The 15,076-nt window shown below is 38.5% G+C and overlaps 6 protein-coding genes across 6 annotated transcripts; 2 read left to right on the top strand and 4 right to left on the bottom strand.

Annotated features, from left to right (window-relative positions):
- The first annotated feature begins 183 nt into the window (after window positions 1–183).
- On the top strand, window positions 184–2,369 carry SPOG_02660 (ribosomal-ubiquitin fusion protein Ubi1). The gene has a single exon (XM_013168602.1). It carries the CDS (start codon window positions 1,763–1,765, stop codon window positions 2,147–2,149), a length of 387 nt encoding a protein of 128 aa, XP_013024056.1. The 5' UTR covers window positions 184–1,762; the 3' UTR covers window positions 2,150–2,369.
- SPOG_02659 (S-malonyltransferase Mct1) lies at window positions 2,273–3,795 on the bottom strand. The gene has a single exon (XM_013168601.1). The coding sequence runs from the start codon at window positions 3,517–3,519 to the stop codon at window positions 2,551–2,553; it is 969 nt and encodes a 322-aa protein (XP_013024055.1). The 5' UTR covers window positions 3,520–3,795; the 3' UTR covers window positions 2,273–2,550.
- Window positions 3,796–4,101: 306 nt separating this feature from the next.
- Window positions 4,102–6,890, bottom strand: SPOG_02658 (uncharacterized protein). The gene has a single exon (XM_013168600.1). The coding sequence runs from the start codon at window positions 5,545–5,547 to the stop codon at window positions 4,198–4,200; it is 1,350 nt and encodes a 449-aa protein (XP_013024054.1). The 5' UTR covers window positions 5,548–6,890; the 3' UTR covers window positions 4,102–4,197.
- On the top strand, window positions 6,392–8,317 carry SPOG_02657 (tRNA methyltransferase Trm5). The gene is made up of 8 exons (XM_013168599.1): window positions 6,392–6,712; window positions 6,756–6,844; window positions 6,898–6,999; window positions 7,070–7,323; window positions 7,363–7,599; window positions 7,640–7,987; window positions 8,028–8,108; window positions 8,157–8,317. The coding sequence occupies exons 1-8, from the start codon at window positions 6,567–6,569 to the stop codon at window positions 8,211–8,213; spliced, it is 1,314 nt and encodes a 437-aa protein (XP_013024053.1). The 5' UTR covers window positions 6,392–6,566; the 3' UTR covers window positions 8,214–8,317.
- On the bottom strand, window positions 8,164–12,761 carry SPOG_02656 (AGC protein kinase Ppk18). The gene is made up of 2 exons (XM_013168598.1): window positions 12,408–12,761; window positions 8,164–12,296 (listed from the first exon to the last, which is right to left on the bottom strand). The coding sequence occupies exons 1-2, from the start codon at window positions 12,530–12,532 to the stop codon at window positions 8,459–8,461; spliced, it is 3,963 nt and encodes a 1,320-aa protein (XP_013024052.1). The 5' UTR covers window positions 12,533–12,761; the 3' UTR covers window positions 8,164–8,458.
- An 889-nt stretch (window positions 12,762–13,650) lies between these two features.
- On the bottom strand, window positions 13,651–14,102 carry SPOG_02655 (uncharacterized protein; the record flags this gene model as incomplete). Its single annotated transcript, XM_013168597.1, has 2 exons — window positions 13,651–13,888; window positions 13,984–14,102. The coding sequence occupies 2 exons, from the start codon at window positions 14,100–14,102 to the stop codon at window positions 13,651–13,653; spliced, it is 357 nt and encodes a 118-aa protein (XP_013024051.1).
- Window positions 14,103–15,076: the final 974 nt, after the last annotated feature.

Raw genomic sequence — 15,076 nt, 5'->3', positions numbered from 1 at the left:
TTCTGACAAGGTTGACATTTATATTTTGTAATTTCTTGTCGTATGTCTCTATTAAAGAGACAATTGAGATACCAAGGCATCGCGAAAGCTTTTGTATTCTTATAGAAAATGTCGCCATTTCCTTATAGTTTGTTTGTTTGATTAAGACTTTATGAGATACTCAATTCGTATGAATTCGTAAATAAAGAACTTTTTTTTTGTATTTACGTTTGTTTCCTCTGCTACATTCACACAATGAATTGCGGGCTTTCTACACGGTTAGTTGTGATCACTCGCTCATTCTCTTGGTAGTTTCAAAATAGCTGTTTTTTTTTTTAATAAAATCATTTAAGATTCTTTAAAGCCTAAAGTCTTCATGAGTATCTGTGGATTTAATTTTAGAATGCTGCTGATCATACTCGATATACGGTGACCATTATGAAGCTATCATCCTTTTAATAGCTGCATAACAGATATTTTTCAATAGGGAATTTAAGAAAGTCACTGCCCGATTTCGACGAAGATGTCAGGGCGAGCGTCTCAAAGTGTGTGTGTTAAATTGATTTTTTTGAAGCTTTTTTTTTTTTTAAAAAAAAGGTTGGATTGGCAGGAAGACGAATGTTGTTTTTCGAAAGGGATCATGCTTGAGATGTTACACTAACTTGAACCTGTTTCTGATCTTTTGACCATTCTATACTTAGGCCATATGCAAGTGATCACCGATTAACTAAGAAAAAGAGTAGTATGATTGCGACTCTTTCTCTTCCAATTGAAAATACTGAATGGTCATAAAGAAGAAAATACTATTTTGCATCAATACTACTTCCCATTAAGAGATTTATGCTCTCTTACCAACGTTTTGAGGAACTAGATATATACGATGGAAATTGTTTGTTTCAAATCATTTATGGGTAAAACATTCTTGACTTACTAATTCCTTAGACATCCGAGAGATGGCTTGAAGGATTCGTAGGATGATGAAGGCTGTTAGAATACTCTTTATATGGGGAAAGGTATGAAGCAATTGAGTATGACTATATTGAATTGATATGGAAAAGGAATATGAATCAATTGTCGTGAAAACCAAAACAAGTCAAATTGTGAATCGATTGAAATATATATCTTTCAACGCTTATTTAAAGAGCTTTTGATTTTCGGTTAACTAGTTTCGTTTGAGAATGTCAATTGGCCGGCCTTTCATATCAAAATCACTCTTGACCAAAAACTGCTGAGCTTATGGTACCTCTTATGCAAACTTTTATGCTCGTCGTTGATATCTAAAGATTTTAATAGAATGGTTCTACCGCTTTCGTTCATCTCAGACTTTGTTTACTCACAATATCGTAAATCGGTCTCGAAAATGATCACCAAATGATTTTTTGAAATTCCTTCTCTTACTTTACAAAAGAAAAAGCACAAAATTAAATTCTTTCTAGCTTTATAACTACATTTTCACAATTCTTTACTCGTCTTTCTCAATGAAAACTCGAAAATGTCTCCGAGTAGGTCACCCATGAAACTGGAAAAGTTGAAGCAGGTTTTCCGACTTACATACAATTCATTAGAAATTTAAATAATGATTCAATATAAAAAAATTCGGATTCCCATGCCTTATGAAAACGACAATTTCCATCATTTAACGAGAGTTTGAATGTCACTGTAATTCGTTATTTCAGTTTACCAAATGAAGTATCAGGTTTCAAGGGTTCTGGTCGTGACTGCTTTTTTGGGCCCAAAACTAGAGGAATAATTCGACAACAGAGATCCTTTGTCCACCACCAACATGCAGATTTTCGTCAAGACTTTGACTGGTAAGACTATCACCCTTGAGGTGGAGTCTTCTGACACTATTGACAACGTCAAGAGCAAAATCCAGGACAAGGAAGGTATCCCTCCTGACCAACAACGTTTGATTTTCGCTGGTAAGCAATTGGAGGATGGCCGTACCCTTTCCGATTACAACATTCAAAAGGAATCTACCCTTCATTTGGTTCTCCGTCTTCGTGGTGGTATCATTGAGCCCTCTTTGAAGGCTTTGGCCAGCAAGCACAACTGCGAAAAGCAGATCTGCCGTAAGTGCTATGCTCGCCTTCCTCCTCGTGCCACCAACTGCCGTAAGAAAAAGTGTGGTCACACCAACCAACTCCGCCCTAAGAAGAAGCTTAAGTAAATGCATACATTTGGGGTTTGTGTTCTTGCCTTCGTCTTGTCTTGTCATTTGAATAGCAAGTCAAAAAATATATTTAAATGGCACGGTTGTGAAAGCATATTCAAAATCCATGGTAGTGTACCAGCTCTAAATATATTAGCTTATTGAGTGGACGTATTGACAAAATTGTTCCTTCCGGTATTATTAGTATATAGTAAGGGAGTAATGATAATTGATTTGTAAACATGTATGTTCAACCATGTAATTACTTTGAATGCTTGAGCTCAACATTCTATTTTCACAATATATAGATATGTAGAAATGATTTTTCTAGTATGCAAAAGATTTATACACTAACGCTCTTATACGATGCTTTTGGATTCGACAAATAACAAGATGAGTACCAACATGTTAAACTGCATTCAATAATGCTGCTCCTCGACGTGCATCTCATTTTGTTTCGCCAATGATTGCATTGTACTGCCAGGCCCGCATGGATAGCATTGAGTAATCCCATGTTCAGACTTCAGCCGAGATAAACTTTGCCAAAAAAGGACGGGCTTTACGCACTGAAGAAGAAGTAGCTTTCGTATTTTTGAAGCTTCAATTGGATACAAGTCGGCCGTAACGTTGGAAACAACAGGCAGTCGAAGCTCATTGCTAGGGGAGATAAAGCTCGTCTCCGTTTCCTGTGTGAGGAATTCAGTTTTTTGGAGAGCTTCCTCCAATGGTTCCATCGCAGGAAGCATATAATGGGAGTGAAACGCACCTGCAACATCCAACCAATTTGTTCGCACTCTACCAAGGTTTACTGACTTGGATTGTATGGAAGTTGAAAGCGTTTCAAGCTGTTCGTAGTTTCCGGAAAGCACGATCTGTCTGGAAGAATTAACATTGGCAATGTCTATCAAGGGAAAAGGCATTTTTGCTTTGATTACGTCTTCCTGAAATTTAATTGCACATGTCGATCGATTATACAGAGTTAAAGCGAGCATAGAAGTCTTATCTTGAGTAAGTCGGCAAGCTTCATCCATTGCTCTTGCCCTAACCATAACAAGTTTTAGTGCCGATTGAAAAGGTAGCGCTTGACTAGCTACGAGTGCCGAATATTCTCCCAAAGAATGTCCTACAAAAAGGACAGGCTTTGACTTTCGTTGGAAAAATGCACGAAAAAGTCCTATGGTGCAAGCAAGGATGGCAGGCTGAGCTATAAATGTACTCAATTTTGGTAAACCATGATCAGGCTTAGCGTCCAGAATATACTTTCTCAAAGGGATTTCAGTAACTTCTTCGGCTTCGATCAAACTCTTTTCAACAATTTTGTTAGAAAGGTGCGGTTGCATCCACCTTCGCCATTCAACACCCTGACCCGGAAACAGAACTGCCTTCATTATGTTTGTGTAACAGACAGTTGCTGTTTATCTGATCATTCCAATGGGACACGCCGAGCAGCCTGTCAATTTGTTTTTTTAGAATAAATAGCTCCAATTTTGCATTAAACAATAATGACTCTTTCTAAAAAGCAGAGATTTCGCTAGAGACAGAATACAAAAAAAATTCAAAGAAACCACCAGCTTATGAAAGTTCTAAGTTGACAATTATGAATGCAAATATGCTTTAGTAAATGGTAATTGTATTTAGAGAGTTGAGTATTTGTTATTTCCTTCCTATATGTACGTGGTAAAATGCTGTTCAATGTACTTTGGTAAAAGAGTATTGTTTATTAACGCAACGTTAGGTAGTCCCGTTAAAAAGCTTTTAAGGGCTTATAATTCAGTTAAATCGTTACTAAATGATATTAACGAACAATAAGCGACAGATACAAGAGTAGCATTCTGCCCCTTGTTGGAGCGTCATAAAATTGTAAATAAACAAACAGAGCAAACCGATAATTATATACGTACTTTATAGTCCTTTCAACTTTCAATACAGAAACAATCTAAATAAACAACAAATAATTTTATTAATTAATTCATAAACATCGTAATTAGGCTTAAACGCATTCATCAACGTTGCTGCCTGGAAACTATTTTTATATTATGTATGATAACCAAAATGCATTAGTAAATTTATGATGCTTTCTGTCCATTTCCAACAAGGACAGGCCTGAGGAGAGAGTTTCTTTTATACTCAAAAACTTGCTTATATTTTTCAATTATGTCCTTGTTAGAGTTGATCGATACTTCAAAATTCATCTTTGGATAACTTCTCATAACAAAAGGGTCATCGCCTCTGGCTTTTTCTTCGTAACTCTCATATAACGGTTTTCCTGTTCGATAACAATGATAAATCTCGTATTCTCTGTGGAATGTTTGACAATCTTGGAGGTCCATAAACAAGCGCCCTTGAAATTCTAAAAATTGATGAATGCTATGAATCTCTTTGAATAAAACAGAATCCACTTGCCTCATGCAAAAAACATTATCAGGTATGATACTTGGATATAAAACTTTTTTTGCGCTCAGATATCCATGTATTGGCAATGCACGAGCATTTCGTCCTATGCTCAACATCATACATAGCCAACTCAGGTCAGAGCTCGAAGTTGCAAACTGCGCTAAAGTCAAGTGCTTGGACCTTCTTTGAAATAGTTTTTTTGCATCCATAGTACGTTTTAATTGAATTAGACCCTGGAAATCTTTGGTGCAGATAATTAACCAATTCAAAGAATCTGGCGGAACATACATATCCGCAGGATCTATAAAGTACATACGAATGTCCCCTAACTTTTGGTAACAGGCCCTCGCCTGAAGTAAACTTGCACGATTCAGTCGTACTTGATGCATGACATGAAACTGCGTAGCCGACCATAGTACATCTTGAAATTCCTCAGGATAGTATTCATATAGCATCACATGGTGCACAAGGACCGATAAAGGAGCTTTTCCATGCTTGAAATAATCAGATAGTTTCAGATATATTTTGGAAGAGTAATTCATTGCCAGTAAAATATTACTGCGTGCGCGTTTCATGCAGAGACCATACTTGTAAATCTGTGCATCTTCAAACATATCATTGTAATTATCGGAAGCACCTAACTTTAAATAAGTGGATTTTTTATAGCTGAACACAATAGACGATAAACCATGACTAAAAGGATTGAATAGAAGATCAGAACTTGTAATGTCTGTAGGTTCCTCATATCTCTTCCTCATCGGTTCTGTAATGGAAGATATATATCTCAATGGATAGAACCGGTCGACATTATGAATTTCAACGTTAATGTTTTGAACCGGCTGATCAGGAAATTCTGGTTCCTCGACCGTTTTTGAACCTTTAACAGTAACAACCTTCCACAGTTGATGAAGAAACTGTTTAATGGGTGAACTAGTCAGAGATGAATGAGTAGATGAAGCAATGTCTGAATAAGACAAAAGGTTCTGAGAAAAAAGTCTGTTTCCATAAATGTCACCCAACATTATGAACGATTCAAAACAACTTTCTTTAAGGGACAAAAATCAGGCTGGTAGTAAAAATAAAAACTTTCCTTCCAGGAGCAAAAGACAAACTCAAAAAAGTAAGAAAGATAGAAATGAAAGTGCAATTCTGAAGGGAATCGTATTAATTATAATTCAATCACACTTTTTAGAATATTGACACAATAGTGATAAAGTAAACCACTTTCAAGACTTTCACAAAGGTAAATCTTCAATTGTTTAAGTACTTACTGTGTGAAGATTGATAATCAAAAATCAAAACAAATAAAGATCTACAAACACCTTGATGTTAACAAGTTCTTTGATGTAGAAATTTATAGTGCACAAAACGGAATTCCTTTAAATTATAAGTAATGGTGAATGGGAAAGGATGAGCGAACCTTAGAAGAAAAGTAGTATATATGTATAAATCAAAACAAAAACAATTGACTGCCATTGTTGTCAAAATGTCACAACGTAAACAAACAATAAGACCAACGACGGAAGACCTATAAAAGAATAGGCAATAAATAATAATCTCTAGTTGAAAAGTACGATGATTATAAGCTATAGCTAGCACTCATGTCATTCAATAAGAGTTAAATCGGTTCCTCCTTCTGGAACCAAAGTTTTTCAGCACTTCAAAACCGGAGCCATTTCACGTCTAAAATTCATAATGCTCAAAGACAGGGAGTACGAGTACTTAAAGTAACTTGAACTCGTTCTTAGCAGACGGAAGAGTCATTGAGAACATCGCGTCTTTATGGTCCTTGCATCATCGAAAAGGCAATAGCAGGAATATTTCGCTTAACGGTGGAAATAGTAAACTTCTGACGATTAGAGCATGGAGCATTCTAGCAGAGATTTCAGGACTCGAAAGTATAGTTATATGAAAGTCCTTTTTTTCTTAGGATATAATAGCAATACTCTTAGAAGTTTTTTTTAGCAGACATTTAATATAGTTCTGTTGAGATATTGAAAGTAGCTTTCTACCAAGGACTCTTCAACATTACTAAAACATTATGGAAGGAGAGTTACGCTTAGATCCGATTAAAATGAGTCCTTTCTCTAAAGCTATTGATAAGAACCTTTTTAAAAAGTCGTTTGATCTCGTAGCTGCTCGAGTTCTTCCCCAGAAAGTGGGTATTTTGAACAAAATTTGTCGCAAGTACGTCGGATAGCTTATTAAGGTAAACAACTGACGACTCAAGGGATTTGTTGGAGTTACCGCGAGTAAAACATGTATACCAAGATGAAGACCGTAAATTGGTACTCTTAAATCAAAAAGCTACATTAGATGGTATGCACCATGTAGTAGAATCAATATGCAAAAGTGTGCTAATGAGCGGATAGGGACTGAGGGACTTTCGGAAACAACAAAGTCATTTATTAAGGAAAATAATGTAAAATTGGTTCCATTTAAGCTTACCGTAGATTATGACTACTGGAGAGCTGGTATGTGAGCGTGAAAAGCTTGTGTCCGCGTTTGATCGTTTTAAAGTATAAACTAACTCAATAAATAAAGAGGACATCTTAGATGCCATTCTTCCTCCAGGTCAAAAAGAAGAGCATCCTTCTGGATTTACTGCAGTAGGTCATATTGCTCATATGAATTTACGAGAGGAATGGCTTCCATATAAGTACCTTATAGGTCAAGTTATTCTCGATAAGAATCCTTCTATTAAAACAGTTGTGAACAAGACAGATAGTATCGACACCAAATATAGAACATTTCAGATGGAAGTCTTAGCCGGAGACCCAAATTTCATGGTAGTTCAGGTATGTCATTTTCATTTAAGATTCCTCTAACTATTAAAGTCCGAATCTAACTGCAAATTTCGATTTGATTTTTCCAAGGTGTATTGGAATTCTCGTCTCAGCACTGAACATGATCGCTTGGTAAGCCAATTCCAAGAAGGAGAAGCGGTTTGCGATGTTATGGCCGGAGTTGGTCCTTTTGCATGTCCAGCAGGTAAAAAACGTGTAATCGTTTTTGCGAATGATTTGAATCCTTCAAGCTACGAAAGCCTAGTTGACAACGTTCAAATCAACAAGGTGAGTAAAGTTTTCTTAGTGTTTTACTAACGATTATCAGGTCGGAGATTTTGTCAAAGCTTATAATCAAGATGGTCGCCATTTCATCCGTTCATCTGCTGAAGAGCTGTTGAGGTTTTCGAAGCAGGAAATCATAGAGCTCCCTCCTCCAAAAAAGCTTGCAAAAGGAAACTCAAAAGATACTGCTTCTTCTTCCAAACGTGTCATTGGTATCCCGCCAGTATTTTCCCACTATGTGATGAACCTTCCTGGCTCTGCTTTGGAATTTTTAGATGCCTTTAATGGATGTTACGAAGGAAAAGAGCACTTATTTGAAAATCGTTCACTTCCAAAGGTCCATGTTCATTGTTTCTCAAGATACGATCCTCCGGATGAAGATATACTAAACGTAAGTAAGGTTTGCATATCAACGATTACTAACAATACAGCGAATTGAGGCATCCATGGGATATCGTTTGCAACCTGAAGAATTAAGTTTGCACTATGTTCGAAAAGTAGCTCCAAAAAAGGTAAGTTTAATTCTGATAATGGCAGCTTAAAAGTCTAACATTCGAAAGGATATGTACTGTTGTACTTTCATTTTGCCAAAATCTGTGATTTTTGGAAAAAAATAAAGATGCGGTTTTCCAGCAGAAAAATGAATAAATATATTGATATATACAGTTATATATTTCGTTAGTGTTTTTGTTCATACGAAATAAATTAACTAAAACAAAACATTTCTAAACAAAGGTAACATAAATCAAGACCTCTAAATATTCACCATAGTAGTAAGGTTATATCGTAACATCCCAATAGTTTAATTATTTGCAAAAATCGTCACTCGAGGAATCCTAAAACAAAAAAGTGGACTATATATTTATCGGTTGCACAGCCGAGCTATATAACCTCGAAGAAGATAACCGTTTATAGGAAGATATAAACGGCCATCGAACAAGCGTGGAATCGCCGCATTAATATCAATCCTGGAAGGCAGTAAGGCTATTGCTGGTGTGTTTCTATTCGGACAACTACTCGACCTTACGATTTTCAAGATTGAAATTCCCGAAATTCGAGTCAGGTCGAGTTGTAAAAATATGAGAGAAAACTTTTCATCAGACATCAGTATTCTCAGCATTTTATCCTCGTCATCTACAACCGTTACTTGAAACCTGTAAGACTTTAAGAGCTTTATAAGTTCAGAGAAAGACACGACTTTGTCCACACATATAACTACTTTTAAGGGAGCAAGGGAGGTTAGGATCGTCGGAGAATTAACTGAAGGAGAAGAAAGTGGGGATGAATGAACTTCATCAGATTTTACCATTGTCAGTTGGTCGGTAGAAATATTTTTAGCTTGCAAAAGGTCAAGGGACAAAAAATCATCACTTTCTGAAGAAGCAATCGATACATTTGTCATGCTATGCTTGCGTAGATGCAACTGTTTGACGAAATCAGTCGTATTAGGCTTAGTAGATTCAACTTTACCTTTAAAATCGTGTTCAGCGCTAACGCCGGATGCTTTTCGAGGCGTAGATTCCTGAGAGGAAAAAACAGAGGGGAAGCTTGGAACACCTGGGCTGTATGATTGTAGATCAGGAGCCTTTGCAGAAGAAACTTCACTATTTGGAGCGGAAGATGCAGCAGGAAGCATTATATGGAGCTTGGACTTCAACTCGGACCTAATTTTTTCAATAGCATTCTTATTCGCCTGATCCAAAACACTCAAGTTTTTGTAAGAAAATGATCCAAACTCATCAAATTCATTCATGTTTTCGCTAAACCGACGATGGCGTCTGCCAGAAATACTTCGGTCACGACTATGCAATTGCCGACTCAAAGATGATTGTACGCGACGGCCAGATCCAGATGAGTGGACAGACTCTTCATCAACCGTATCATTCGGAGTAACGTTCCTTTCCGTGTTAACTGCACCACGATCATCGAAATAAACAGTATCTAAAGGTGTCTCAAGGTTTGGTACAAAGGGAGCTTCATGACTTAGTAGATCATTCCATTTAATTCCTTCAAAAAATGGATGTCGCTTAATCTCTTGAATTCCTTTGGCTCCAAGCCGATCTTCAGGATTCAGTTTTAAAAAGGATTTAATCAAATCAAGTGCTTCTTCAGAACAAGGATAAAGGTCCAAATCAGGCCAGTTAATTCGGTTAGCTACAATATTATTGAATACCTTTTCAGGTGTGTCAGAATGAAAAGGAGGATACCCAAACAAACATTCAAAAAATACACAACCTAAAGCCCACCAATCGACCATATCATCTTGAGTACTTCCTTGAATCGTTTCGGGAGCCAGATAATCTGGAGTTCCAACAAATTTCCTAGGTGCATCTGCAATTTTGAAAAAAGGAACAGATTGGTCAAATAAATTACGAGAGCCTTTCTGATATCCAAAGTCTGACTCTGATTCACTATTCCTATTAGTGAATTCACTACTTGAGCTTCCAAACCCTTCATTTTCTGATTGATAAGAAAAAAGAAAAGACTCGTTTTTTTTCTTCTGGGGTAAATCTGACGAAAGGTTGTGAAGGCCAACACTCGTAGGTAAAATTAAAGGGGAATTTGTCAGTGGTTCATTAGATTCTGGAAAACAGGTTGGTGACTGAAAACTAGGAGGTGATAAAACGGACTTTGCTTTTTGTAACCGGAATTGCCTTGTTCTAAGACCCATTTGACTGAGTCCGAAGTCAGCAAGTTTCAGATGACCAGAACTACTCATCAATATGTTTTCAGGCTTTATGTCTCTATGAATAATTCCGAGATTGTGCAAGTGTTCTAAACCTAACACCACCTCTGCTATATAAATCTTTGCCCAAGATTCAGGAATAGCGTACAATGATTTCAGCAAAGATGCACAATCACCACCATTCATGAACTCCATCACAAGGTAAAGGTAATCCTTACTTTGAAAGGCGTAATAGAGCTTAGCAATAAAGGGAGATTCCTCCTGGGCCATTAAAATAGCCTTTTCAGCCTTAACATTGGCAACCTGATTTTTAAGAATCATGTCCACCTTGCGTAAGACCTTAATGGCGTAGATTTCGCCAACAGATTTCTTTTTTGAGAGGTAAACAGTACCAAATGTTCCTCGGCTGATGGGCTTAATAATTTCATAATCTTGTATAGAAGGATGTCCCTTGGAAGTGGAGTTGGGGGCAATGGTAGAGATACCTACCTGTTTACTTAAAGGTGTATTGGGGGAATCGGCATGTTTTGATAAAGAACTTCGCTCTAGAGAAAAAGAAGGTCTAAACTTTGGCGATGCATCCGAGGTGTACGACCCGACACCGTAAATCGCATTCATAGTGCTGACAGATTTTCTACGGGAGGTAATAGGAACACCGGTGTTCGCAGTACTGGAGGGGGAATTACAAGGACCAAGAGTGGAGGAAAACTGGCGAATATTCTTGATTGATGAAGGGCTATCTTTTTCGCCAACCGGGGGAACCGATTCAAAATTTGCCCGAGAAAGCACCGGAAGCCGATTAGAGGGATTGGCACTTGGTATATAGGCTGAGGTTGGGGTGTCGGTATATAAGGGATGAAAAGAAGGAGAGGGAGAGGGAGAGGGAGATTCAAGTTGGTCTAACGAAGAGGGAACGAGGACATCTTTATTTAAAGAAGAAGGTTGGGTATCGTGATCTTGAACGTATTGTTCAACTATGGTTTGGACTTGGTCTTCGACTTCACAACGTAAACGTTCCGCGTAATACATGATGTTGATTAGACGAGCATTTGCATCAAGCTTCTTTTGTACAAGAGCATTACTGTCGTCAAAAAGCTTTCTGAGACCAGGGTCGTCAACTTGGGGCAAACACCATGATAATGATTTTGCATTCAAGACCTCGCTAGCAGGAGAAAGGAGACGAACAGAGCTAAACGGCATATCTTGCTCATTATCTTCAACAGAGGGTAAGGAAGGTAAGTGGATGGCGAGGGAACAGTCAATAAAGCGAAGGGTTTCTAGAAGCATGTTGTAGAGGAAATGGCGGATTTTCTCGGATTTCTTGGTTTGAGAAGAACTGGATTTTAAGAAATCATGAAGAGAAGGAGGAAGTACGGTCCCTAATTCCATATTTGTATAATACACGTGAGGATAGTCTTGGGAGTAAGTAGAATCCAATGTATCTAAGAGGATTTGTAGAAGGTTCCTTTGCTCATTTAGCATGTCGTTGGCTCTTTGCACACGCGCTTCTGCATGATGGGTAAGCAAGCAGTACTCAGAGTGCTGTTCAAAGAACCAATTTTGGATTTCACGATCGCATACGCGACAGAGAATCGTCTCGAAGGGTGGTAAGGGATTCGGAAACGGGATTTCTTTTATTTTTTGAAGATGTTCGGCGAGCAAATGGGCACCGAAACCGAGGAATTGAGTGAGCTGTTGCCCGATTTCCTGTTTAATTTCGGTGAACAGCTTGAGAGGCCTCATAACCCACAAAGTATGAGAAGGATCATTTGTTTGCGAGTCCCGGATGAGGATTCCAATACAATCAAGCTCAAGGGGTTGTTCTAGCGGTACTTCCATTTCCTCATCTTCGAAAAAAATCTGTTCTTCCGGCTCGGATGATGGAGTAAGTGTAAAAGAGACTCGAACGCTCTTCGAGTCATCTTCGAGTAGTTGCTGTGTAGCCCATTCAAACTTTTCGTCGTCTAGTAGTAAGCTTCGAACGCATTTTCCAATTAATGTCGAGAATGTAATACTATACGGCAAGTTTTGTTAGCATCCATCCTTCTATACCTATACCACCTCGTCTGTCCGACCGTCTAACACCACAAGCAGGTGCGAACCTCTCCATCTCAATTCAACATACCCAACCAACTGAGTAAAGTTTTCTGTACCATATAAGATATTGCCATCCAAAGACAATTCTAGTACATAAACGTTTTCAATTCCATACGTTGATTCGGCCGCTCGCTTTTGATCCGCCTCTTGCATCGCCACGACCGAGACGCTTCATATGGTACTTTGTAGATTTCGACACGTAGGTAGGTATCCAGCTGTAGCTGTCAATTCACTTTAATTGTTAATCGTTCAGTCATACAACTCCATTCCAGTCCACGGAGATAGAGCTGCTTTTTAAAATCTTTCGTCACCAACAAAATGGTTTTTAACCAATGTCTGTAGTGTATGGCTCTCAGATGGTGATTTTCTTAGCAGGTTGCATGCATCATTCTCATCTATTTTGCCCAATATGGTCTCCAACCTTTACCTGTTACTTTGGTTCCTTTCGCAATTTCAAATTACCATACAGACAGCGATGGCAATTATAGGATGATACTTTTGAAATATTGTAATAGAAAACTGTTACATAATATTAATAATAATAATAATAGTAGTAAAAAAAAATAAGAGAGAGAGAAAGAACGAAAGAACGAAATAAAGAGAGAAATCAAAGACTAAAAACCCGTACATAAAACCTTCTAAGACCCTATTTTCACATAATCTTTTCCCCTCACCTCAATGCTGCTCTCCCCTCTTTGTTTGCTTTGTTCTATCTAAAATTCCGTCTCATCCCCTTTTCTTCCAGGGTTTACCCCTCTTTCCCATTCATCAAAGAAAAGTATCTTGATAAGAAAAAGGTATAAAAGACTAGGCAAAACCACAACTTTTAATGATTCAATGGCGATTCATAGATTGACTATTAGTGTTGTTTAAAAAGTAACGAACCAAACTAAACGTAATTCTTGTAAACAATCACAAAGTACAATAAAAGAACTTGAACTTAAACACTTTTAGGTATACTAGCTAAGACTAAAAAAAGTCCATTGCTAAGATGATCGGAACTCACAATTGTTCTACTGCTCTGAAAAAAAAGTACATACGACGCTTGTTCTCAAATGAGTTTCAACCAAAAAATATTATTTAAAAAGAATTTCAAAAAATATCAGAAAAAAAACCAATCGAGGCAATCCCGTTAAAGCAAAATATTGAAGTAAAAAAAAGGAATCCTTGGAAATCCCTTCCAATACTAAATACATATATATATAATATAAACAAGCAAATTATTTAAAACACGTTTGATAAATATCTCTTCAACTTAAAGCTTCACCGCTTCAAGAGAGGAAGAAGAAAACTGCAACGACTGAAAGGGCAGTCAAGAAGATAGAGGCCTTGGATCCTGTGGAGGCTGCCGAAGGTTGAGCGGAGAAACTGCTGCTTCCGCTATTGGAGGAGGTTTGAGATGCGGTCTTGATGCCGGAAGTAATGTTACCGCTCTGATTGGAACCGCTAGCTAGACTACTACTGACATTTCCAGGGTAGCTGACTTGAGTGCTGGAGGTTACGAAAGTACTGTCACCAGTAGACAAGTAAGAGGAAGGGAATGTAGAAGTTGCGTTACCAGTTACAACTGTAGTGTAGTTACTGTAGCTCGCGGTGCTGCTCACTGGAAGAGTACTAGTGATATTGGAGACGGGATAAGTACCGTTGGTGAAGCTGGAGGAGCCACCGCCAGGGGCAACGGTAGCGGAAGAACCTGGGACAGTAGATGAAGTGGCAGCCACATAAGTAGTAGTTCCCGCAACCACAGTACTAGTCAAAGAGACTGTACGAGGTAAGGTCTTGGTTTCAGCAGCTGTACCAACGCTAGTAGTAGTGAAGATATGGGTCTCAGTTGAGGGGTTAGTGTTAGTGACGGCCTGAGTGTTAGCAGGGGAAGCGTTTGTAGTATCAGTACCACTAGGGTTCGCAGTATCAGTAACACTGGGAGAGACGGTAGTTGTTTCAGTGCCAGTGACAGTATTAGTCGTAAGATCAGTGGAAGTAACCGAAGTAGGAACAACAGATGTACCAACAACAGTTCTTGTACCGTCCACGGTAACAATACTAGTGTAAGTACGAGTCTCAGTAACAGGCGTAGAGCTATGACCAGTCGTCGTCACAGTAGTGCTGTAGTAACTTGTACTAGGGGCAGAAGCACTGCTAGGATCAGTAACAGTCGACAATTCAGTTGTTGGTACAGTAGCAGTAGTTGTAATATTATTAGAAGTAGTCACGGTTTCGGTGCCAGTAACAGTGCTGGTAACAGGCAGAGTACTGTTGGCGTAACTGGTAGTGCTAACTGTGACGGGGCTAGTAGCACTAGAATTGCTCACAGCACTAGCAGGACCGGAGGTGGGTAAGGCACTGCTAGTAGTGTTCAAAGGAGTAGAGGCGGTGTTGTTAGCAGGAGCGGAAGTTGGCAAGACGCTGCTAGTGCTGTTAACAAATGGGGTGGAAGAAACGTTTCTAACAGGAGAAGAGGTGGGTAGGACACTGCTAGTAGTGTTCAAAGGAGTAGAGGCGGTGTTGTTAGCAGGAGCGGAAGTTGGCAAGACACTGCTAGTGCTGTTAACAAATGGGGTGGAAGAAACGTTCTTAGCAGGGGAAGAAGTAGGCAAAGCACTGCTAGTAGTGTTCAAAGGAGTAGATGAAGGAACACTAGTAGTAGAGTTGCTAGCAGAGCTGGTCAAAGGAGTGGAAGAAACGTTCTTAAGCAGG

Source organism: Schizosaccharomyces cryophilus (genome assembly GCF_000004155.1).
Source record: "Schizosaccharomyces cryophilus OY26 unplaced genomic scaffold supercont4.4, whole genome shotgun sequence".
NCBI classification, from domain to species: Eukaryota; Fungi; Ascomycota; class Schizosaccharomycetes; order Schizosaccharomycetales; family Schizosaccharomycetaceae; genus Schizosaccharomyces; species Schizosaccharomyces cryophilus.
This window is presented reverse-complemented; position numbering and strand designations above follow the sequence as displayed.